This window comes from Saccostrea echinata, unplaced genomic scaffold (genome assembly GCF_033153115.1).
Source record: "Saccostrea echinata isolate AGI-Se365-2 ecotype Australia unplaced genomic scaffold, CSIRO_AGI_Sech_v1 ptg000049l, whole genome shotgun sequence".
In the NCBI taxonomy this organism is placed as follows: Eukaryota; Metazoa; Mollusca; class Bivalvia; order Ostreida; family Ostreidae; genus Saccostrea; species Saccostrea echinata.
Window position 1 is genome coordinate 2,080,781 of NW_026889798.1, and position 27,472 is coordinate 2,108,252.

Sequence of the window (27,472 nt, forward strand, 5' to 3'; positions counted from 1 at the left end):
AACCGGTCAACAAAATAAATACACTGCTGCATTCTCACGAAGTGTTGGTGATCTGTTTTATATCTTTAAACACAAACAGGCAGACAATATGACTTTCCCAGTGATGGAAAGTGAGAATACAAAGAGCACAAGGCAGACAGAAAAATAAGCAATGAAAGACAAACACAGACAATGGGCCTCTATATCTAAAAAACACGAGGTTCATATCAGACTGATACAGACATAAATATTTCTTTACATCAGACAGACACACACACACAAAGAGCTTCTTATCATTTAGAACAGTGAGTGTGAGCTGCAGATAAACAGACTCACTGGTAATGTTCCTCTCAGAGTAAAACCAGAGCAAGATGAGACACAGACAGCTAGATACACTGATAACCTTCCTCTCAGATCAACAAAATAAGTTCAGAGCAAGACAATACTGCGTAGACAGACAGCTAGACACATTGATAATGTTCCTCTCAACATCAACAAAGAATCTGAGAGCAAGACACAGACAGACAGACAGACAACTAGACATACTGGTAATGTTCCTATCAGGGTCAACAAAGAAACTCAAGACAAGACACAGACAGACAGCTAGACACACGGGTAATGTTCCTTTCAGTAAAAAGCTCAGAGCAAAATGAGACACATACAGACATCTCTTCATGTCACAAAGTAAGAATTTCACAGAAATTGTACAAAGCACAAACAGGCTGACAGATACACAATATCTTGATTTTCTTCAATGGTCACTTGGTCTTGAACAGTCCCTCTCTGTCTAGAGCAGAGCTTAGAAAATATTTCTAGCATTTTTAGTTTACATCAGCAAAGTCAAGAGGAGTTTATGCTACACCCCTGACTTGTTATTAGCGTTGGTGTTCCTGTTAAAGTTTAAGGAGCAAGTCCATTCCCGACTAACTATAAGCTGTACCTAGACCAAACTTGCATGGATAATGTATCATGAGAAGGAATAATCACAACAAGACTTGCTTCAGATGCTGGATCTGACCTCATTGATTATCTGGATATTAAAGTGACCAGTTTAAAGTTTTTGAAACAGGTACACTCCAAAGTAACTGTAAATTCTTTGGTATCCAATCTTGCATGGATGATGCATAGATCTTGGGATGCCTCAGATGCTGGATCTAACCTGCTTTTCCAGTTGAGTGCCCTGTTAAAGTTTATGGAGTAAGTCCATTCCCAAGTAACTTTAAGCCCCATGGTGACTTAACTTGATGCATAAATCTAGGCATAGATATAGGGATGCACACTATCATACTTACTTCAGATGCTGGATTTGACATTAATTTTCGAAATGAATGAAAGGTTAAGGTTTTTGGAGCAAGTCCATTCCTAAATAACCGTAAGCTAGTGACTGAACTTGTATCCATGGAGGCTCAGTGCCAAACTGCATTTTTAAATTTTTGACGAACAGCTTAAACATCTTTTGAGAAAATATACTAATTTGAAAAAAATACCAACAGCAAAGTATTAGAATCATCAGCATTAAATGACCTCTCCCAACTTCAGAAAAATTACAGGAGAAGTTGTTCTTAAACTGGTATTGTCTTCATTCAAGTTAAGAAGTTTTCATATCTCAAGGCAGCACTGTTATTGTTAGATAAGCTTTAAGTCAATCAATGCAGCTCTGTGTTAGTAAAGTTGTTGTACCATATTATATAAACATAGATGATCTAAGAATCTGCATTATTGATTGAGGATGCATTAGTGGGCTCATTATCTCTCTTCTTTGGTTGATGAACTCACAAAGACTTTATTACCATGCATTTCTTTCTCGATCTTTTCAGAAAAAGGTAAACCAAGAATGTCATTTATATCAATGGTCTCATTATTTCTTAATGTTAAATCAAAAATTATTTATTCATGTGAACAGTGGTGAACTAATATTTTGATCTCCATGATCTTTAAATTTCAATCAGTGAACGTTAAAGATGAGTGGAATATTAATTAATAATTAAGGACTTATGCAACATACATGTACATGTTTTTTACATTGTACTTTACCCACTGATAATTTTCCGAGATATTCTTAATTAAAAATCAAAATGCAATCACATGTTCTTAAACAAAAAAAATCAGCATTCATTTCCAGAACTTTTGAACAGATATCAAATAATGAATGCCCTTGTATTTTTCAAAGAAAAATTAAGTTAAAAAATGTTTCAGCAGGAATTTCTCCAAAATTTGACTTAGAAAACGTACACAGCATTACCATTCATCTTTAAATTGCACAAAGGACCCTTGATTATTGCAACTGTTTGATTATTCTAGGAGTATGAAAATAAATTTCAAAACTATGTTTCATATGTCCTTAAATATAATATATATAATTGTGAATTATCATGTGAGATAATAACATGTTATAAGGAGCATGTGACTCATGATCAAGTACATATTTATTGTGTGTACTAATACTATTATTAATAACAATCTGATGAAGTTTGGGGGATACGTGATCTCTATACCATGTTTACCCAATTATGTTTTTAGCTCTTTATGAGTATGTCTACCACATTTACTTGTTTGTCTGGACAAAGAGATGAGAGAAAATTTCTTCCTTGTTTTAAAATCTTATCCAGAGAGAAAAAAAAGGGGATTCACATACTTTGTTGTTGTGTAAACTTAAATTTGTATTTATAAATATTATTGTATTGGTTTTATTTATCGAGACTCAAAGCCAGTCCAGATAATGTGTATATTTAAAGAAATATGCATTTATAAAATACACATTAAAATTTGAAATTGGGCATACAATTATGCATTAGCAATTGTAAATATGAGTTATACTCTGAAAGTTACCGGTATGTGTGCAACAAATTTAATACCACTAGTACAAGTTCAACATATCTAATATTAAATGTGAATTTAGGTAAGCTCAGTGTTTGATTTTCGTTTTACATTTAAACAGCAAAATATGTTATGCTTTTTGCTCAGATGCAAATTAAAATCTGCATTGAATTGAAAACCATGGAGTAAAATTAAAATACACTTTGCACTAAAAGATTATAACTGGAGCTGTGATTGCATGCATCTACCATTGAAAAAATGTCCATATTTATGTCTCTCTCCCCATCTCTCTCTCTCTCTCTCTCTCTCTCTCTGTTTTATAGACAATGTAATCTTTTTTTTTTTGGCTGTTTTACAGACAATGTCAACAGACAATCCTCTCTTGATGACTTTGATCCTCTGAAAAACAGTATGTTACTCATTTCATGTGTATTCTTTATTATGTATGTAATCAATCTATTATTTATAGTTATGTATCTTTAAAGTGTATAATTCTTTTATAAATATCATATATTTAATTGTTATAGATCTATCTAAGTCTTTATTTTTTGTTACAGAAAACTTTGTTTCACTTGGTTAAAGGTCTTCCTTTCTCTACTTTGAATAAAATTCCTTTAAAAATTTTACCTTGTTAAAATATTAAAATGTTTCAATCAAAATGTTATTTTTCTGATTTCAGCTGAGCAGGTGGTTGATCTTTTTGTGGGAGGCAAGAACGTCAGGGTATTACTGAAAGATGCTGTGGCAGCCAAATCATTAATTACCTATCTACAGAAAGCCCAGAGTCGTAAGTTTCAGCTGATATCCTTGATATCAGTAGAGAAATCTCCAAAGTTGTAAAATTTTATCAGAGTATTATTAAAAGATGCTACATGTATGGCATCCAAATCAATAATTATCTATCTACAGAGAGCTCAGATTAGTAAATGTCACATGATATCAGTAGATATGTCAACATTGTAAATATCAAACACAATCTACAGAAAGCTCAGAGTAGCAAATGTCATAGATATCAGTAGATATCTCAACATTGTACTTATCAACCACAATCTACAGAAAGCTCAGAGTAGCAAATATCATAGATATCAGTAGATATCTCAACATTGTACTTATCAAGCACAATCTACAGAAAGCTCAGGAATGTATCGGTGTCATCTGATATTAAAAGATATATATAGCAACATTGTAATTAACAGCCACAATCTACAGAAAACTCAGTCATCTGATATCAGTAGGGAAGTCTCAAAGTTGTAAAATTTAATCAGTTAAAATCATGTGAAAGCTCATAATGTTAGATCTGATTGTTATCCGTAGGAAGCTATGAGTGATGGTAATGCTTCTTTCTGTAGCAACCTCAGATTGTATATGCCTGGGATTTCAAGTGGTATCTGTATAAAACTTGGAAGTAAATATATTGTATCCTGCTTTATATATCATGTAAAAAGAAAAAAAAAATTTTTTTTATCAACTGATATCTGAAAACTGGGATTTCATGGGGACTAAGGAAACAATAGACAGCCAGTTGAAGGAGTTTAATTAAGACACTAGTTAAGCAGTCTACACATATAAATTATAGTAATTAGAAGCAAAGGCCAATTTTTACCTGTGAAGATATTTTTTTACAAATTTTATATAAGTATCAAAATTATGTAACCTTGGAGACAGTAGTTTTATAAGCTGTGGATTTAGATACATTTATTTATTTTTGTATTGAACATTCAGCAAGTGTTGTGGAATACAGAATTTTACAAAAGAAAATTTTTTTCTGCTTCCACTAAAAACTCCCACTAAAATTCCTATCTCTTCCAGATATATATATTTATACATGACTGTGTATATGAATGCTTTGCTTATTCTATAACCTTAATATCCATTAGAGAAAGAATGCTTATAAGAACTTCTTCCCAATCTCCTTGTGATGTTGACAAAATATATTAAATCTAGGTGCATATTTTACGTTATTATTATCCTAGATCCACCCATGTATTCTCCTTGCAGAACTCCCACAAGGTGCCCCCCAGGGCCTTCCCTCCTCCTTTGCTTGGACAGACAGGTACCGCCACTCCCAGTCCGAATGCCTGTACGTCTCGAAAGTACACGATTTGGACAATCCTTTTGGGATTGACACGTTTCAACCAGAGAGGTCACAAAATCCATTTCAGGAGGATGTTTTTGACCCACTGAAATACATGAATATTTCGGATGGCGAGAACGTTGTGGCAACAGACCATGTTGAGAGTGTGTAAAATTATTTTCACAGAAGTCGAACCAACTTTTTTTTTGTGCGACTTTCTCAGGTTCTACAAGGATTTACAATAATTGAAATTCCAGAAGTTGTTTTGAAATGAAAAAATGAAAAATGTACTGAGTATTTTTTCTGTAACTTAAAATTATTGTCTACTTATGACAGAATAATTAAACCACTTGGTCCACAAGCAGAAAATATTCTGCATATTTCTTTTGTGAAAAACTTGAAGAAAGTATTAGCACAAAGGATAGTTGGTTTATCATATACATCTTTTCTTTAAACTTGGTTACTTCGCTTGTACACAAAATTCCTCTTCTGTTCTGATGTCCATGTGATCTGCACTTTGTCCATAGCATTTTTGCATGAATAATCATCTCCTGAAAAATTCTAATTCAATCTTAAGAAATCTTGTCATTAATGTGGATTTTAATGCAAACCATTTAGTCTTCCTACAATTTTGTTGTCTTCTTATTCATTGTAATTATGAACATGAAGAATGGCCCTGTGCTCATATCAGCCAACTGTTTTTTTTTCTTATAATGTTGACAATTTTTGAACAGATTATGGGTAGAAAAAAAGTTCATGTTTATTCAGTAACAAAAACAAAAGTTTATACAAATCAAAATTCTTATTAAATTTGCTTTTAGCAAAAAAAATATTAATTTGTTTTCAAATTAATAGGCCAATGAAAAATTTTACTCTAAAAAGCATACTAACTAAATAAAAATCTCATTAAATTATCACAACATATTAGATTTAAGTAAACATACAGGAAATATAAATTACAAAAAGAAATCCTGTTTAATATTTGATCTACAGTGTATTGATTTGCTCTTTTATTCTTAATGTTTTTTCCTTAAAACAGAGAGTCATATTTTCATGCATTGATAAAATTTTATGAGAGAATGTCTTTAAGCATCAATGATTTTACAAACACAATTGTTCACTTTTATTATTGTCATTTTATAAGTTCCCTCTTATGCATGTAATTGCAACAGATGTCACCAGGTTAAACGCTCACTTGACCATCACTGTTGCATGACTGTAACAGCTGTGTATATAGTGATCAATGTTATTCTTCTTACGTCATGCTTCATTAATTCTGATCATAAAATCAATCGTTTTAGAATTTCAAGGAGAGAAATGTGTCAATGAGAAAGATGATTTACATGTATACATGAAGGACAAAAAAATTATATCACATTCTGACACAGGTTGGAAAATGAAAAATGGGATCTGTGTTGGTGTGTTTCTCTCATTTTCTGAATCTTTTCACTCATTTATTGTAGAATTTAGTGAATCAGAAATTGATATGGAAACTTCATAGGTATTACCTATGTACATTGGTAATTGTTGTGTCATATTGGTTGTCAGCTGGGTCATTGAAAATTGTCCATTTCTGAAATACTGGTGTAAACTAGAAGACGTTTTATCCTCTGTAAAAAAAGAGAATCATTACATGTATATAGTGTGTACAAAAGCAGTTTTCAATAGGGAACTTCCTGAAAACATATTAAAGAGAGCAAAATAGTAAATAGTATAATAAATTCAATTTACATTAAATAATTTTTAACTTTTTTAGGGGGGGGGGGGGGCTGTCTTTTTTATGGAAAGGTGATCAACTTTTCATTTAAAGGATGTCTGTTAATAAGAATTGTAGAGACTGAGTATTTTCTTTTCTTTATTTTCTTTGATTCATTTTGAATTCTTTTATTCTATAGTGAGACAGAAGCCGAGCCCGATGGTTGAGGACAATATGACAGACTCGACACCTGGTCTACGTAAGGCTGAGAGTAGAGACTCTCTAGATCTGTTAGAAGAGTAAGTGTCTCTGAACTGTACTTATCTCTCATAACAGAGTTATTCATTGTATACTATGACACGTACAAAGGATCTTCAAAAAAGTATTATCAAAAAATGAACTAACATAAAAATACATTGCCAAATTTTTTTTTTTCATATATTCAAAATAGCTTTATATTCAGAATAACTTTACTTTTATTTTCAAAATTACTTCATATGTGATTAAGAATTATTCCAAATTAAATTAATTCCCAGTTTTGAATGCATTTGCATTGTTCAAATTGTTTCCTACTGAATTTTAAAAAGTATTTATGTATTTTTTCTTGAAGTTTTTTGTTCAATAGCTATTTATGGTTGTTCTCAAAAATACTTAATCATGATAAATACCCAAGTTTACAGTAGATCTCAAATAGTATTTTATAAGAATATTGCTAATAACTGGATTTGTTCAATAGATACTACCGTGAGGAAGACAACGGGGCATTTCCTGATTCCCTGAAAATGATCACCAATCAGCTGGGGATCCCGGGGTCAGGGGTCGAACTGGTCAACAACCTTAAACCTACCACAGCTCGGGAACATGTGGTCAGGCATTACATGAGAATGAGGGAGGAGGAGTTCACCTATAAGAAATACTTTACGTAAGGACTGTCACTTTAAGGTTCATGGACCATCTGAAAAAAGAGATTACTTTCATTGGAGTTACAATGACTATTATTCCCTTAAAAAATGTCAAGTAGAAAGGGCAATTCCTGTCAAATTTTGCACCCCAAGGTTCTGTATGTGTACTTAAAAAAGCGAGCTTCAAAATTTAGTGGCTTTGTCATGGACAACAATGCGCTAAATTCATGAATACCATTGAATCATTCTTGAAAACAATACACAATGCAGAAGTGAGTATTGCTAATTCATGATTGCTAAAGTAAATACGTACATACACACTTCATGTTTTTAGGTCTGATATTAAAATGATTATAGTGAACATGGTTATGATAGGCACCATAAATATACCAAATGGTATCATTTCTCCATTAATGAAAGTACTACAAATAAAGCACTTCAGAACTAAAATGGTACCACAGCCATGTTATTAGCCATACAGTATAAGGAAAAAGTGAAATACTGGTTTTTCATAGGAATATTTCTAAACGATTTCAGTGTGTTTTGTGGAACTTGGAATGTGAATGGCCAGAGTCCTCCAGTAACGCTGAAGCATTGGTTAAACAGACTGGATACTCCACCAGATATATATGTCATAGGGTATGTACAGACTAGACAGTCCACCAGATATATATGTCATAGGGTAAGTACAGACTGGATACTCCACCAGATATACCGTATATGTCATAGGGTAAATAAACTAGACATTCCACCAGATATATATGTCATAGGATATGTACAGACTAGACACTCCACCAGATATATATGTCATAGGGTAAGTACAGACTGGACACTCCACCAGATATATACATGTATGTCATAGGGTAAGTACAGACTGGATACTCCACCAGATACATATGTCATAGGGTAAGTAAACTAGACACTCCACCAGATATATATGTCATTGGGTAAGTTAACTCCACACTCCACCAGATGTATATGTCATAGGGTATGTACAGACTAGACACTCCACCAGATATATATTTCATATAGGGTAAGTAAACAGACTGGACACTCCACCAGATATATATATCATAGGGTAAGTACAGACCGGACACTCCACCAGATATATATGTCATAGGGTAAGTAAACTAGACACTCCACCAGATATATATTTCATATAAGTTAATTAAACAGACTAGACACTCCACCAGATATATATGTCGTAGGGTAAGTAAACAGACTGGACACTCCACCAGATATATATGTTAGGGTAAGTTGTTACTGAAGCATTAGTTAGACGTGATACTCCACCAGATATATACATATATGTCATAGGGTAAGTGACATGGTTTTGCTTCCATGTATTTTTTATGCCACCAAGATTTAAGTTCAAGAAGTGGACTTACATTAATTTCTGTGATGAAATAGAGTATGTTTCTGTTTGGGCATTGTGTTTTTGGAAGGAAATTTTGCTTCCTTTGAAATATAGTGCAAGCTGAGTGATAAGTATTTACCTTTCCAAATATTTTTCCTTATGATACTTTGCAAATTAGAAAAAGTTCATGTTCTCATGAACTACTATGGGATGAGTAAGAATATTTCCATTATGACCTAACTGAAGTCAAAAAATAGCTAGTGCAACCTTTTTTTTTAAAGATGATCATTGAATGACAAAAATATTGGCAAATCATCAAAAAATAATGTAAATATAAGGAATGAATTTAATTCTTGAGAATTCATGAGGTACATGAACTACGACACTTCACGCCAGCATATTTATCATGAAATATGCTGGCCTGAAGCGTTGTAGTTCATGTCCTCATGAACTCTCAAAAATAAATTCATTTCTTAAATTATACATGAAGCATAGTATAAATTTCTTTTATTCTTGCTGTTATGCTTCTAATTTGTTTCAGTATAAATCTCCCATTAGCCATTGAGCAATTCTCACACTGACTTGTTTGCATTGTAGTTTGTTGTCAATGACGGAATGTTAAAAGTATAACTCTGGATTAGAATTCACATGTACATGTAACATAGCACCTACTCAGTGTATTTAGATAGTAACAATGCCAGTTTGTTTTGTACTTGACAGATTTCAGGAGCTAGATCTTAGTAACCAGGCCTATGTGTTCAGTGATTCTGTGAAGGAAGAACAGTGGAACAACGCTGTCAGGAAGAGTCTGCCTGGAAAAGTCCGATATAGAAAGGTCAGTCATCCATACAGAAAGGTCAGTCATCCATACAGAAAGGTCAGTCATCCATACAGAAAGGTCAGTCATCCATACAGAAAGGTCAATCATTCATACAGAAAGGTCAGTCATCCATACAGAAAGAAAAGTCAGTCACACATACAGAAAGGTGAATCATTCATACAGAAAAACCAGTCATCCATACACAAATATCAACATACAGGAAGGTTAGTCATCCATAAAGAAAGAAAAGTCAGTCACACATACAGAAAGGTGAATCATTCATGCAGAAAAGTCAGTCATCCACACAAAAATATAGAAAAGTCGGTCATCTTTACAAAGAAAGTCCAGTCATCCATACACAAATACTTTAAAGTCAGTCATCCATACAAAAATACAGAAAGATCGGTCATCTAAATATAGAAAAGGTCAGTCATACATACACAAATACAGAAGGGTCAGTCATCCATATACATGTATACAGATTCACCAATTTCCAGATTTTGATTTCTATGTGATTGAAAAGAGTTATCTTCCTTTACATGTTCTAGATTGGAATTTTGAGTGTCAAATATTATATTGGATTAATTACATGTATTTATACTCAAAGGATATGAATAAACTTCAGCATATAAGCAGAGTAATTGATGGAAACTGCAGCTAAATTTTTACACTCGGCTTCTCTCAGTCTCATTATAACCCCCCTATAGTAAATTATGGACCACAGAATTGCAATGCTATTTATAAGTTAATATTTTGATCACTAATTTCTGATATTTGATAATTTAACAGGTGAAGCTGATTCGTATGGTGGGAATAATGTTATTGGTATACGTCAAAGATTCCCTCGCCCCAGATGTTCCCCCTCACCTCATAGACGCAGACTCTGTGCCCACAGGCATCATGGGAATTATGGTGAGGTTATAGGGTCATTGATCACTTTGAGCATTTATTCTGACATTGTATTATTTGTTGTACTAAGGATATGAAAATGTTTGCAAGGGGGAAAACTTTGTGTTTTTCTGTGAAAAAATGCAGTGTTTTTCTCTATGAGTAATCTTTTTCAAGAGAAATTTCATTAGCCTTATTCAATATAAATTTTATATATTTTATTATTATTTCCACAAAATTGATTCCACACGAAAGTTTGGGGCCCAAATACTGCTAAAATTGTGCTAGAATTAACACACTTAACACTATATATATATTCTGGTTTCTGTCAGAGTTTCTTTGTAAAATATGTTAGTGCCTCGCCTCTTCTTTAGTCTTGGCTTTTGGCTATAATTTTAATTCTCCAACACAGATCACATAATTAAAAAAAAATTTAAAATATTTAATAATTACTGAATATTTTATTGAAAATGATTTAAAGCATACAAATGTTTAAGGTTATTCAAGGGAGACAACTTGCCCAATCCATATTAACTTCAGAGAAAAATATTAGTGGTTACATAGCATTAAATTAAATGAATATACTTTTTACATTCTTGATCAGATGAAATTTTAATGCCTGTACCACTTACATTGACATATCAATTACCTTGATACAGAGTATATTACATGTTGCTTTTCATTGTAACTTGATTTTCTTTTCAAATATGAATAATTCATCATTCAATTAGTTATGTTAAAATTCTATATTGACAATCTTGTTTTGCATGTTTTGTAGGGTAACAAAGGAGGGGTGGGGGTAAGGATGACCCTCCACAATACCTCCCTGTGTTTTGTTAACACCCACTTAGCAGCTCACCAAGAGGAGTATGAACGAAGAAACCAGGTACATGTTTGCTCATTTCAGAAAAACTTCAGAGTTCTAAAGATTTTGTCATTCAGTACTCCGTAACCATGCTTTACTTTAAGATTGAAAATTTACCTGTTGGGGGTAATTTATGCTCATTAAAAGAAATCTTTAAAAAAAAACACCCCCCCCCCTCCCTTCATACTTCAAAATATGCCTTTCTTTATGGTTTATTTGAATTCAGAATATATATTATGCTGTTAATATGGAAATACAGTTGGATATCTTGTATTATAACAGCCCTGTCATCATTGAGACATCTAGTCTTGACTATATTTGGACATGTTTACTTGTAGGATTACAGAGATGTGGAAGGCAAGATGAGGTTTAAACAGTTCCTGCCTCCACTATCAATATCAGAACACGAGTAAGTCAACAGAAAATAATTATCATAATCAATATTCCATTGATTAACAAAATGGCTTTAAATCCCTCCTGAATTATATCTAGAAATTGTTATGTTTATTAGAGTTTAGTTGTAAATTTCTCATTTATGTGTAAGTAGAGACTTGATCTGTACATCTTTCTTTTGTATTGTACAGTACATACTGAGGTAAAAGATTCAATTAGTTCTAAATATCTGTAACCTAAAAACAATATGATTTATGTTTTTGACAATTGTCCAGAAGTTTTGGCAAGAATTTAAGATAACAAAATGATAATTTCTCAACTTCTGGCCTATAATTAGGGGGTCATTACAGGTTCACTCCATTAAACTACTGCAGGGTTCTGAAGGCAAGTGCAATTTCAGTTGTTTAAAATTTAATATTTCAGTCAAATATTTTGGATTGGTGATCTGAACTACAGAATAAATGGGCTGGACATTGAGAAGGTGAAGACCATGATTGACAAGGGGAAATACCCAGATCTTCTCAGCTATGATCAGGCAAGTTTTACATGGCTTCTAAAAATCTTAACATGTATCTTAAACAAACTATTATTTTTGACAACTTTTTGCGATTATTAATTTTTTGCAACTGAAGAATAATTCTGCATAAATTAACAATGAAGTGAATTGTTTATGGCAAGAAATATTTACCTCTAAAAGAAATCAGAAAACCTGTTATATTTCTCGTATGTAACAAAAAGTTTTCAGTGCACATAATGGTTTTAGTTTTAAAATTTGTTCCTACTCTTGTTTGTGCATTAGGATACTTTTTCCTTCTGTATATATTTTGTTAACTTTTAACACATCTGAATCACACCAGTGACCAATAATAGTTTTATTGGGATTCTGAATGAAAACACTGTGTACCTTGCAAAGATTATCAAAAGGCTGCTTGAGATTTAGAAAGCATGTTTTCAATGTTGTTTGTTTTTATTTTATGTACATGTAAAATATTGATATCACTGCAGTGTAATAAATTTTGATCATTTTTTTTTCAGCTTCATCAACAATTATACAGATCTGATGTGTTTAAGGGCTACAGGGAAGGCCAGATAAACTTCAAGCCCACATATAAATACAACACAGGAACCAATGAGTGGGACTCTAGGTAAATATACAATCTAACACCCACATATAAATACAACACAGGAACCAATGAGTGGGACTCTAGGTAAATATACAATCTAACACCCACATAAATATACAACACAGGAACCAATGAGTGGGACTCTAGGTAAATATACAATCTAATGCCCACATATAAATACAACACAGGAACCAATGAGTGGGACTCTAGGTAAATATACAATCTAACGCCCACATATATATATACAACACAGGGACTAATGAGTGGGACTCTCGGTAAATATACAATCTTAATGCCAATGTATAAATACAACACAGGAATTAATGAGTGGGTCTTTAGTAAATATACAATCTAATGCCAACATATAAATACAACACAGAAATTAATGAGTGGGTCTCTAGGTAATTCACCAAACATTCAATTTTGAAACAGTTTACTGATGTTAATCCTACCTTTACTTGAAATCTGGAAGTCCCCTCATGCCCCATCCCCTCCTCGTTTCCATTGTCCCCATGTATGTTCAATGACAATAGTTTCCTACAATTGAAGTTGGATATCTTAGAAAGACATCCTGTCAAATATTATGTATACAACCACTTGTCATGAAATAATTTAAATACAATTATTTTTTAACACATGTACATTATTTGACTTTTTTCCAATGCCTATATTTCATGAATTACTTGTCAAATTTAAATTTTACATATTTATTGAAGTCATGTAATGAATGTACATGTATATATAGCAACATGTATATTCTTGAAGAAGTCACCTTGTAAAAAATACTTTCTGAGAATCTTGAATACTGCTTAGTATATATAATATCCACAAACCCTTTTCTATCCACATTGATATTTACAGTACTCTTTTACGCACAAAGCCATCCACCACCAGTTTCCTTTTTGATAATTTTACCTGTACAGTGTCACTTTGATGTTGATAATGATCAGAAGTATGTGGCCGTGTATTTGTTTAATGCACACAGACATTTCCTTCCTCAGTCCTTGTTACTTTTATGGACGTGTTATCAATCTTTTAATCACAGTCTTTTCAAGTCTAAGTGACAAAAATTTTTTGAGCATTACTGAGTATCTGGATTATTCTGTGATATTTCATTTGCTATTTAAGGTACACGTTTAAATTTTTCAGAACTTGATTGTTTTAGCTGAGTTTCATTCACATGTAAGAACATGCAAGGGGAAAAAAAATGATTGAAACAATTTCAGATGAAAACATTTAATTTAAGATAACTTGAGTTTTGAAAGTGATTTTTTTTTCAGTGAAAAGAATAGAATTCCGGCCTGGTGTGACAGGATTCTGTATAAAGGGGAGGGGATAGAACAAATTCACTATACCTCCCATCCTGACCTACTTATCAGCGACCACAAACCTGTGTCCTCACTGTTCCAGATAGAGGTGAGTCATTCATCAGGTCAAGGTCATTTCCAGTCTCAATTGACCTTGACATTTCTGTATTTATCAACACAAATCTGTGTCCTCACTGTTCCAGATAGAGGTGAGTCATTCATCAGGTCAAGGTCATTTCCAGTCTCAATTGGCCTTGACATTTCTGTATTTATCAACAAAAATCTATCTTCATGCTGTTCCAAATAGAGATGACTCTTTCATATGGTCATTTCAAGTCCATCTGTCCTTGACCTTCTGTATTCATTGCTTTCTCCTCAGTGTTCAAGATGGAGGAAGTCATGGTTAATGTCAAGGTCATTTGTGATTCATTCTCCACTTTTATGTTATCTACTTTACACACCTGTGTTGTATAAAGAGGTGATGTTCCTTTATAAAAAGTGAACAAACACAAGTCAAAAATGTACTTGAATACAATATACTTAGGTGTTGTTTTTTTTAAATTTTTATTATTTTGAAATGACCAAAGTGTAATTGACAATTTTTTTGTCACTAAATGAAAGTGTTAAATGTTTTCTTGTTTGCATTCTATATGCTAAAATATGCATAATTTAATCCTGTTTTTGGATATTTAGTTTAGTTGCAATAAGGGTCAAGGTCAAGTCTATCTTTAGTCAAGGTTATCTTGTCAAAAAAGTAAAACATCTAAAAAGAAATATCCCAATTAGGAATTATCCACATTTTTAGAATAATTATTCATTAAGTTATATATGTTGTCATTTACATGTTCAATGTAGACATTTATAAAGTTTGATAAATTATAGTTATTTTTATATGAACAAAAAGTGGTCAACAATGACTTTCTGTCAAACACATGTTTGCAATTCCTGATTATCAGTGCTGGAGTAATATAGAACTCATTCCTGGCGTGCCAATCACTGCAGGCTATTTCCTTATTGTGATGTGTCTAGTTTGGTCACAAAGGCGTTTATGATTCCTCTAAAATTAAAATATAAAAATAGCATGGATTGAACATTCCTTAAAGAAATTTCTTCCTGATAGATAACTGGCATAGTAACCGTAGCCTTGTTTACTGCTGCATGGTATATAGCTTGTTTGAAAAAAAAAATAGGTGAGTTGCAAATCATTTATTTTACAAAAAAAATCTAAGACTTATACATGTTATAGGAGATAGTTTTTTTTCTTTTTAATTATAAGATAGTTTAATTTTTTTTTTCAATTTTTGTGCAATTTTTAAAATAAAATTAATATTTCCTCTCTGTTTATTTCATTTTCTCCATTTCTATTTTGAATGCTATATGATAGACAGAAACATTTATGAAGAATGTCTGATATAGTGCAGCATTAAGACAGAAAATGATTGTACATTTTAACAAATTAAATTTGTTATACTATTAAATTTCACGTTTAGTTTGCTATTCCAGAGAAAGGTGTTATATTTTTTAAGAGTCAAATTTTTTGGTCTCTTTTATGTTTGACTTTTCATTAGTTCACATGGTCATTTGTGAATTTAGTAAATTACAATATATAACTATCGAACAAATCTTTATTCATAAAACCAAATACCCACATACCCATATTTTTTCCTCAATCCATGAAAATTTGACCCCGTGAAAATATGTGATTTTACAGTAAGTTTGCATGGCTCTTTGAATAAAACCCTAACTGGACTTCATGTGAACAATTATGTTAGCAAGATTGTTTTCAAAAACATTTTAAATTTCAATTGTATAAAAATACTCCTGCCTTATAATTGTAATACATGTATTATGAAAAAAATAATTCAGTATTTGCAAATTTCATATGAGACATTAATTATGGTCTATTGCCAGTGTCCTTGTTTTTATCAAAATACACCACACTTTGAGGAAAACAGCCATTTATAAGATTGATATGTTGCTCTGCATTCCAACACTGTCCACATACTCAGGACCCATTTGCGATGTGCGTCTGTAGATGTAGATCCAATGAAACCACTTAATATCAATGACAATTCCCACACTTAACTCTATTTATTACTTGATTCCTCTATTTGACAGGAATGTCCTCATTGATAGATAAATTATACACTATTTCTGATCACAGAAATACACTTGCAGAAAGTACTTCATGTACAGGATTAAAGGAACTTGTGTATGCAGTCAGAATTCAGATTATATTTCCTTATTGCAATCAGGCTAATCTTGATATAGAAATAATGTGACTTTGTATGGATTGGGTTGTTCTGAGTGAAATGAAGGAAATGTCATGTAAATATAGGGAGAATTGTTATAGAGATGGCAGATATATTGCTTGTTGATAAGGTATTTCAGCTATTATGATGTGCTTCATGTAAGAAATGGCTGCATAGTCTGTGTTAAGTTTTATACATCAACAAGTTAAAGATAAAACATGTAAAAGAAAACTTTTAGTTATGGATGAGGAAACAGCTCTTTATAATGTCATTGCATGTACTTTATGAATAGTTATTTTTAGCAATAAGTCTCTCCAGTGGATATATATATTACTTGTTAATGAATTAATGTTGTCTGTGGGATTTTTATTTTCCATTTTCATAAAGTTGTATTTAACACCCTGTAGACAGACTTTATTTAGCAACACCTACTGAATACCTTTGAGGTTTTCAGATAGACTGTTGGCATCATTTGAAATTTCTTTTTTACATTTATAATATTATCCTCTTCATCAGTTTGAGACTGATTACAAAGGTTATTTACATTGTATGAATTAAATCTAAATTAATTTTTGATGTAGGTAAAAGTGATTGATAAAGAAAAATCCAATAAGGTGTATGAAGACGTAATGAAAAAGCTGGACCGACTAGAAAATGACTACCTACCTCAAGTCAAGTTAGACAAAACAGAGGTTAGTGTAAACTCGTATTCAGGTTTGTCTCAAGACATGCAAGTTACACAAAATTAAACTGTAAATTTCAAGTCAAATTAGACAAAACAGAGGTATAAGGTCAAGCTAATCCTCTGTCAAGTTGAACAAAACTTATTATAAGTCATTTATTACTCAACTTCAAGTTAGTTATAAGTCAAGTTCAAGGGAAAAAGATTTACAAAGATTGAAGTCATTTCTACATTTACCTTATGTTGTTGTTGATAGAAGCTTAGGTCAAGATAGATGATACAGAGGTTATGTCCACATCACATCCAAAATTACTGAAGTGTATCTTAATTTCAAACTAGACAGAGCGTCATATTTACAAAACACGTAAAACAGTGCATTTTAATTATAAGATAGATCATCTATGATTTATATAACTTACAGAATATATTTTATAAGAAGGTAGATTTTTTAATGATATACTCAGTATGTGTAGGTATTATTTATGCAGTATGAACAAGTCAAATCAAAAATGGTAGGAGAATTGCATGATACATGTTCATGTAATTGATCAAGATCAATAAGAATAGTCAAAAGAATACTATAATTCTAATTCTAAAAAAGGAAATGTACAGAAATCCCTAATTAATGCTGTTATTAAAGTTCTTTATATGGGATGATGTTTAAGGAACATAAAAAGTATCAATTTTGATTTATATTTTTTACAGTTCCTGTTTAAAGATGTGATGTTTATAGAGATGAGATCAGAAATTCTGACTGTCTGCAACACAGGTCAGGTAAGATGTGATGTTTACAAATTCTGACTGTATGTAACACAGGTCAGGTAAGATGTGATGTTTATAGAGATTCTGACTGTATGTAACACAGGTCAGGTAAGATGTGATGTTTATAGAAATTCTGACTGTATGTAACACAGGTCAGGTAAGATGTGATGTTTATAGAGATTCTGACTGTATGTAACACAGGTCAGGTAAGATGTGATGTTTACAATTCTGACTGTATGTAACACAGGTCAGGTAAGATGTGATGTTTATAAATTCTGACTGTATGTAACACAGGTCAGGTAAGATATGATGTATATAGAGATTCTGACTGTCTGTAACACAGGTCAGGTAAGATGTGATGTTTACAAATTCTGACTGTATGTAACACAGGTCAGGTAAGATGTGATGTTTATAAATTCTGACTGTATGTAACACAGGTCAGGTAAGATATGATGTATATAGAGATTCTGACTGTCTGTAACACAGGTCAGGTAAGATGTGATGTTTACAAATTCTGACTGTATGTAACACAGGTCAGGTAAGATATGATGTTTATAGAGATTCTGACTGTATGTAACACAGGTCAGGTAAGATATGATGTTTATAGAGATTCTGACTGTCTTTAACACTGGTCAGGTAAGATGTGATGTTTATAGAGATTCTGACTGTATGTAACACAGGTCAGGTAAGATGTGATGTTTATAAATTCTGACTGTATGTAACACAGGTCAGGTATGATGTGATGTTTATAGAAATTCTGACTGTATGTAACACAAGTCAGGTAAGATGTGATGTTTATAAATTCTGACTGTATGTAACACAGGTCAGGTAAGATATGATGTTTACAATTCTGACTGTATGTAACACAGGTCAGGTAAGATATGATGTTTGAAAGATTCTGACTGTCTGTAACACAGGTCAGGTAAGATGTGATGTTTATAGAGATTCTGACTGTATGTAACACAGGTCAGGTAAGATGTGATGTTTATAGAAATTCTGACTGTATGTAACACAGGTCAGGTAAGATGTGATGTTTATAAATTCTGACTGTTTGTAACACAGGTCAGGTAAGATGTGATGTTTATAGAAATTCTGACTGTATGTAACACAGGTCAGGTAAGATGTGATGTTTATAGAAATTCTGACTGTCTGTAACACAGGTCAGGTAAGATGTGATGTTTATAGAGATTCTGACTGTCTGCAACACAAGTCAGGTAAGATGTGATGTTTATAAATTCTGACTGTATGTAACACAGGTCAGGTAAGATGTGATGTTTATAGAGATTCTGACTGTATGTAACACAGGTCAGGTAAGATGTGATGTTTATAGAAATTCTGACTGTATGTAACACAGGTCAGGTAAGATGTGATGTTTATAGAGATTCTGAACACAGGCCAGGTAAGGGGCAAATTCACTCTAAATGGTACACAGTCCAGGTATGGGACAAATTGCTACATACTATAAATAGAAATTTAAGGATGATATTTGTGAACAAGGTTCTAAAACCCTTAGTTCATGGAGTTTATTTTATGGTGTGAACCAAAATTCAGAACCTCAAGGTCAAATATTTGTTTTTGTACAAATGTTGAAAGAAATTCCAAGAATAAAACAAGTAACCAAAAATTGAGGAATTTTTGGGCATCAATAATTTGTGTTTGTCTTTAAGTCAAGAATTCAGATGAAAGAAAAAAAGGGTTATACAAACAGAAAATATGTTGTGAATTTTTAAAGAAGCAAAATTTTCTCTTTATTTAGTTTAATTCAGCAGCACTTTTAATTCTTTTATCTCAAGACTGAAGTACTTCCGCATGGCTATAATTTATGTCAAAAAATAGATTCACACCACTGTAAATGTACAATGTATCATTCTTTTAGCTGCTTTTGTTATATGACTGTATTAATTTATGTGTAATTTATTAATATTTAATAATAATTGAACAGGTTCCTGTGGAGTTTGAATTTATAAACAAACTAGAAGAGAAGAGTTATTGTCAACCATGGCTCAAAATTTCACCTTACAAATCTGTGATAACCCCAGGTAATTATAATTATTCCATGTTATACCATGGTCTATTTTAACTTCAAATACCCTCTCTTCATTTTTCTACCAGAATCTACTCTGTTCTGTTTTTTGCCAAAAGATAATAGCAACATACTTTGAATTGAAAAAGAGCATTTATTACAAATGCCAATGCAAGTAAAAACAACATAAATATACATCTGATTCAGTATTATATGTTACATGTACACCTGTCACAAGGGAAAACTAAAAATAACCAAAAAGGTACATACAGTACAATTGTAAAAGTAATGATCCATATGTTGGATATTTTGTCAAATTATCTTCAAGTTGGTCCCTAAATATATCTTTATATTTCTAAAGTATTCTCCAATGTTGATGCTGTTTAATCCAACAAAATTGATTAGAAGCATTGATTGCCAGTTTAAACCTTTTTTACTGCTTAAAAGATAAGTTTAAGTTAACCCTGAATTCATGAAAATCTTCAATATTCTCAACAACAAAATTTCACTTTACAAATTGCCTTTTAAATATGAGATAAGCCCAATTGAAATTAATACAAAAATTATTTAGGGATCGGAAATAAAAATCTACTTTAAAAAAATATCTGTGGGGTCTTTTTTGCTGTACATCAATATAGAAAAATGATAATGTGATACAAGGTATAAGATTTAGCAGCTGCTATAAAATTAATGATTTGAGTATTCTTACATGTAGAGGCTAAGGTTACATAGTTTCATTTTCAAAGTGTTATGATTTCTAAGTAATGAAAAAGATTATAGATACATGTACAAAATGTAGCTAGAAAGATTCAAACTTTAATGTTTTGTTGTAGGATCAAGCTGTGAAATCCATTTAGACGTGCTGGTAGAAAAGACTTGTGTAGCGGCATTAGATGCGTCCAATCACGTGTTAGATGATATCCTGGTCCTACATCTTAATGGTGGAAAGGATTTCTTTGTATCCTTTGTGTATGTTGTGTGTGGAAAAATTGACTGGCTTAGTTAAATCCTGTTGTGTGTCCACTGTGTAATATATAAAACATGTTTTGTCAAATGTGATTTAAAAAAAAATCCTTTTATGATTTCCCTTAAATAATTACCTACATATACTAAATAGGGGGAGGGGTTGTGATGTTATCATTTGCTATATTAGTAACAAATTCAAACTATAACTAGTTATATAGTGAGGCATATACATGTATTTAGTTTACTGTTTAACTTGAGGGGCTGTCAGAAAAGAAGTCTATATTTTCCACTTGTATTTGAATATCAGTATTGGCATCCGAACATTCTGATACTTTGGAATAGGTCTCATATGATATAAATCTACCTTGAATATTGTTCTTGAATGATTCCTATATATGTAAGTATGACAGCTCCTTTCTATAAGACTTACTAGATAACCATGACACTAGACCTAATAAAGAGTTTCAAATAAGATTCTAAAACCAGAGTCTATCTTCCCTAACCATATGTGTAGGTAACTGTGAATGGAAACTTCATCCCATCCAGCTTTGGTTGTTCCTTAGAGGCCCTCGTTCAGATGCATGGACCAATAAGAGAGACTCCTACAGCTCAGCTGATAGAGATAGTAAGTACTCTAATATTATACAATGAACACACCAATCAGAGAGACTCTCACAGCTCAGTTGATATAAATAGTGAGTATTCTAATATTATAAGACTCTTACAGCTCAGCTGATAGAGATAGTGAGTACACTAATAAACAATAAACAGACCAATCAGAGAGGCTCTTACAGCTCAGCTGATAGAGATAGTGAGTACACTAAATAAACAATAAACAGACCAATCAGAGAGGCTCTTACAGATTAGCTGATAGAGATAGTGAGTACACTAATTAAACAATAAACAGACCAATCAGAGAGGCTCTTACAGATCGGTTGATAGAGATAGTGAGTACACTAATTGATAAACAGACCAATCAGAGAGGCTCTTACAGATCAGCTGATAGAGATAATGAGTGCACTAATTAAACAATAAACAAACCAATCAGAGAAACTCTTATAGTGAGTGCACTAGTGTTATACAGTAAACTGACCAATCAGAAAAACTCTTAACTTACAAAAAGCTGAATATGGAGATAGTGAGTACATTAATGTTTTCAGTTAGAGAGACCCTTACAACTCAACATTTTGATGGGACACTCAAAACTGGATTCCATTTACTTAGAATCTGAGCAAGTGTGATTAAATGGAGTCTAAGATTAATCAAATTGCAAATTCATCAATTATAACAAAGAATTTCAATTTGCAATTCAATATATTTCAGGAGCAGCCAGGCAGTCTGATGTCTAGAGATTTAACACAGGGAGGCAGACTGTATGCTGTACCTAAGGAAGTATGGAGGCTTGTTGACCATATATGGCATTATGGGAGAGACAAGGTAGACTATGATATAATATCTTAAGATTTATTACTTGAGATTAAAGGAGACAATTTTTTTGTGAAAATACTGTTTCGGTGGAATTTTTACTTGGAAAGAGGGAGGGGGAGGGTGGCAAAAGTCATTGCATGGTTAGCAGTAAACACTTACAGACATGGACAGTGGATGAAAATAATGAGTTTATACATTTAATTTCGATTTAGGTACATATATAGGAAGTATAAAATATGAAGATCAAGGTCATAAAAAATAATAGAAGATTTTTGAATAATTAATAGATTTATGTAAGAAGTACAGGTAATGTTGTAATAATGATAATGAGCTGTAACATGGAGCTCCGCATTGTTGTGCTACATTTTGTATTTACAGTAAAGTACATGTGCCAGACCTTTATATACATTAAATTTTGCAAAATTAATGATGGGAAAAGAAAGCCTTACCTTGAAAAAGCATTCTGGGAGTATTGCATCAGCAATACTAGTCCCTTACTGGCAAATAAATACTTGTTCCCTAAAATATTTTAAAATGCTGTAAATTCATTAAAGAAATTGTTGAAGCAGTTGAAACTCAACATGGCAGACTTGCATACTAAGAAATCAGCTCAATATTTACAAGCATGCAGAAAAAATGTGTAAAACCAAGTGGGACAGACTGACAGACAGAGAGACAGACAAAGAGGAAACCCATAGACAGTCCCTTCCAGTTTCCCTTGTAGGAGACCAATGATAAGAGATTAACTGAACACTTACAGTACAATTGTACCAAAGATACACAAAAAGTGTACACAATCATGTCTCAATGAAAATACAATCACATAAAATGTGTAAACCATTCACAGTACTGTTTGATTAGAACTTCTTATTACATAGTAACATTTGTACTTTTTCAATTTCTTTTCATCTGTTACTTGCAGAGTGAGTTGTTCCAACAAGCAGGATTAACTAAAGAGCTGCAGGCCATCAGAGATTGCCTAGACACAGGTGTACCTGATAAGATCCGTATCCTTCAAATAAAAATCAAAACGAATGAATGAATGAAAAAGTGATGAATATGTGATACAGTTGAACTTTGGTATCATGAACACAGATATCTCGAATACCATGGATATGCTGAACTGATTTCAAAGTCCCAAGCACTTATTTCTTAAGTATTTCACCCTAGATATCTTGAATCCGCAGATATCTTGAAGTATTTTCTTGGTCCCATGAAGTTGAAGATAACGAGGTTTGACTATATTGAGAAAAAAAAAATTTTAGAACTACAACATGCATGGCATAATGCATCAAAATCACCTGTTATTCATTCCTCATGTTAAAAAAAATAGTTTTCAGGAAATGCTACGCTTTGATATGTTAAAATATAAACCTACAGTTAAGATAATTTATACTTGATTTGTAAGATTTTTTTTTTTTGTGTTTGTAAATACAGTTGAACTTCGGTATCTTGAACACTAATATCTTGAATACCATGGATATGCCGAAGTGATTTGGAATTCCGAAACACTTATTCTTTAAGTATTTTACCCTGGATAATTTTTTCTCTGTCCCATTGAGTTCTAGATAGAGGTTTGACTGAATCACTGCCCTTTCAAATGTTTACATTTTTGCAACACCGTATTTTCTTGAGAAAATTATTTGGTATTTATAAGCAAGATAAAATTTTCACCAATCCTGGTGATTGTTTTATATGTATATAATTGTTAGTACTAAACAAAAGTATCTTTGGGAAAATAAAGGTCAAATAAAAGGTGATTTACACTATTATTGAACATTCTATTTTTATGGGACTTTGTCTTACTCACAGATAACAATCATCAGGTCCCCTGGTCTTGGATAACATGTTTTGGAAAGTAAGTGATTACAAATAAATATTAGAATATTTTATAGTTCCTTAATCTTCCATCAGCTGGCAGTATTCATTCTGTGGCCGAGGCCTTGTTACTATTTTTAGAATGTCTCCCAGACCCAGTCATTCCCAGCAGGGTTTACTATAGATGTTTAGAATGTTCCGCTAACTACATGGTGTGTAAACAGGTATGTTGACAACTTTAATATATTTTTTTATTTTACTTAATTTTTTTTCAAAATGTTTATATTGACTTTTTTATAAACTTAAGTATATTTCAAGGTTACTTAAAAACAAAAACAAGATGTGTTTGTGAAACACTGATGCCCCCGTATGGCAGCTTATGGCGAAGGTTAAAGTTTCTCAAATGCAAGTCAAAATCCAGGCCAAAAGATAAAAAATGTTGATACCCAAAGAAAGGTCTTGTCTCGAGGAATACACCTGTGAAATTTGAAAGACCTAGATACAACTGTTCAAAAGTTATGGTGAAGGTTAAAGTTTTTTAAATAAAAGTCAAATGTCAAGGTCAAGGTCAAAGTGGTTGGTATCCAAAGGAAGATCTTGTCACAAGGATTACATATGTAAAGTATGAAAGCCCTAGCTCCAACCATTCAAAAGTTATGGCCAAGGTTAAAGTTTTTCAAAAGTAGGTCAAACTCCTAGGTCAAGGTCAAAGGGTCAGAGTGGTTGATATCCAGGGGAAGGTCTTGTCACAAGGAATACACATGTGAATTTTGAAACCCTAAGCACCAACTGTTCAAAAGTTATGGCCTAGGTTTAAGTTTTTTAAAAGTAGGTCAAACTCCAAGGTCAAAAGGTCAAAGTTGTTGGTATCCAAAGGAAGGCCTTGTCACAAAGAATACACATGCGAAGTTTGAAACCCCAAGCACCAACTGTTCAGAAGTAATGGCCAAGGTTAAAGTCTCATAGAATTTTGCAAAAGTGGGTCAAACTCCAAGGTCAAGGTCAAGAGGTCAAATATGATGGTACCCAAGGAAAGGTCTTGTCACAAGGAATACACATGTGAAATATGAAAGTCATAGCTCCAACCAATCAAAAGTTATGGGCAAGGTTAAAGTTGACAAAAGACAGACAGACAAACAGATAAACAGACAAACAGGACAAAAAACAATATACCCCCGGGATTTTTTGATCCGGGGGCATAACAAAACAAATTGCAAAACATTTCAATGTGCTGATAAATATGACATTTCTGATCATGTTTTTCCCTTAGAGAGGCAGTTTTCTCAATATGTTGACCTGCTTGTATCAGTCTGTTTTTTCCTCTGTAGGTGATTTCTCAGATCCCAGAACATCACAAGAACCTGTTCCGCTATTTATGTGCATTCTTGAGGGAACTCCTCAACCATTCCCAACACAACAATCTAGACATTAACATACTATGTAAGTGTAGCTATGATGAGTCATATCCCTTCTTACATTTTATCCTGCATTGTGCATCTACATGTATCTGCTTACAGAGTTTAGTAACATGCAATAGAAATTCTGTTTGGATGAACAAGTATTGTCCCTTATTATTTGTTATTCGAAATCTATAAAATTTGATTCCTTCTATACAAATGAAAATCATTATGCACGCAAAAAGGGTTTATAGTAGAGTCATGGTAAAATATAACTTCATGAAACTTTGTGATAATTCATATTGCAAATTACATGCAAATATATTTCTTTGGGGAGGGGGGGGGTATTCTTGTAAGGGTGAAAAGATGATGCATGATAATGAAAAAGAAAACAAATTAGATTTGAACTCAATAATTTTATGTTCACATGACTTTTTTGTGTGTGTGATTATAACAATTATATTTATTTACTAGATAATATATATTTTTCATACCTCTCTATACAATAGGGTATATAAGCTTTATTTCCTGTCATTATTCATAAGATTTTTAGTTTTGAGTGGAGACAACTCATAAAAATTATGCAATACAAAGTTCTCATGACAGATTTACAACAAATAGTGTGTGTATGCTATATCAAATTAAAAGTGAATCAATTTAATATTATGATACTTCCTTTAAAATTCATTTTGAAATTTTATGAATAGTAATGTGTCTTTCTTGTAGAGCATGATAGTAACACATCTTTGTATTAAATTAATTTTATAAAATAATTGTATTTTGTAGCCTCTATATTTGGAGAAATCTTCTTACGCCCCCCGCCCAACACCCTTGCAAGATCTATATCCTCCCCGGCCCAGAAAGCCAAACAAAAGGAGGAGGAGATAAAGCGGGCTGCCTTTGTTGCCCACTTCCTGGCTAACGAGTTTGATGAATAATGAAGCCATATATTAGCCAACTGTTATGTAGATTAGAGAATATTAGGATAGAGGATAAAAATATCCTCGGTGCTGTGAAGCCATTTTTGACTTATGGATCTGTGATGGATAATTGCATTTATTGTTTGATGAAACAAGCTGAGGATTCTGGGATATGTGTGAAAGTATTGTTTGTTGGTTTGTGTTTGTATCTGCTAGGCACTTTCTTGGAAAAATGTTACAAGAGGGAGAAGCTAAGCAAGAAGGATCATCAAGAATGCATGTTTTCTACAAGTCAACAAAAGAGCGGGTTTAAATTTAAAAGTAAAAAGGGAAAAAAACATGCACATGGATAGAATGTACAAAACCAAGACAAAATTAGCTCAGCATAATTTTTTGTGAAACAGTCTTTAAAATCTGATTAATATGCTATTTAATCCCCCCCCCCCCCCCACTGCTGTTCCACAGAGAGACATTGTGAAGTACACATGTACACACCAGCACACCAGGTTTACATGGTAAATAGCTGATACTGGGAATACCATTGATATGTTTGTATGACATTTAATGTAAAGCATTATGCTGACATTAAACATTGTTTAAGAATATGTACACTTTTTCAATAAAACTTCATATTTTTTGTCCTACTAAGATAGGTATTGTAAAGTAGTTATAGGTCAGTGTTTATTTTAATATGTGAAATATATTTCTTAGTTTCTTAACTATTTCTTAGTTAGATTTTAATTGTTCTGTAAGTTATTTTTTTTTTCTCAAACTTTGTCTTATGATGACTTCTGTTGAACAAAATATTTCAGATGTATACCTTATGAATCATTTATTAAAAAAGAATTTTTACCGTTATTATTATTTAATTATAATTAAGATTAATAAAATGATTATTTAAATTTATGCCAAAAGAATGATCGCTATATGTGGAATAGATTCCACGTAAATGAATTTTAAATTTAAAAAAAAATCTGAATTCTGTCATTTCATATTTTATAT

The 27,472-nt window shown here is 32.3% G+C and overlaps 1 protein-coding gene across 1 annotated transcript in view; it reads left to right on the plus strand.

Moving 5' to 3' along the window:
• LOC133203285 (inositol polyphosphate 5-phosphatase OCRL-like) overlaps positions 1-26,880 on the plus strand; it is a 30,770-nt gene extending 3,890 nt beyond the window's left edge. The window contains exons 4-26 of the mRNA XM_061339102.1: positions 3,155-3,205; positions 3,476-3,583; positions 4,795-5,034; positions 6,766-6,865; positions 7,303-7,488; positions 8,006-8,107; positions 9,546-9,660; positions 10,435-10,557; positions 11,312-11,419; positions 11,737-11,807; positions 12,215-12,326; positions 12,827-12,936; positions 14,196-14,331; positions 17,056-17,166; positions 17,862-17,930; positions 19,861-19,957; positions 20,775-20,899; positions 21,422-21,532; positions 22,231-22,344; positions 23,258-23,342; positions 24,250-24,377; positions 25,482-25,593; positions 26,337-26,880. Coding sequence (XP_061195086.1) covers positions 3,155-3,205; positions 3,476-3,583; positions 4,795-5,034; positions 6,766-6,865; positions 7,303-7,488; positions 8,006-8,107; positions 9,546-9,660; positions 10,435-10,557; positions 11,312-11,419; positions 11,737-11,807; positions 12,215-12,326; positions 12,827-12,936; positions 14,196-14,331; positions 17,056-17,166; positions 17,862-17,930; positions 19,861-19,957; positions 20,775-20,899; positions 21,422-21,532; positions 22,231-22,344; positions 23,258-23,342; positions 24,250-24,377; positions 25,482-25,593; positions 26,337-26,488 — 2,666 coding nt within the window. The 3' untranslated portion in view covers positions 26,489-26,880. The remainder of the gene's footprint in view (positions 1-3,154; positions 3,206-3,475; positions 3,584-4,794; positions 5,035-6,765; positions 6,866-7,302; positions 7,489-8,005; positions 8,108-9,545; positions 9,661-10,434; positions 10,558-11,311; positions 11,420-11,736; positions 11,808-12,214; positions 12,327-12,826; positions 12,937-14,195; positions 14,332-17,055; positions 17,167-17,861; positions 17,931-19,860; positions 19,958-20,774; positions 20,900-21,421; positions 21,533-22,230; positions 22,345-23,257; positions 23,343-24,249; positions 24,378-25,481; positions 25,594-26,336) is intronic.
• Positions 26,881-27,472: the final 592 nt, after the last annotated feature.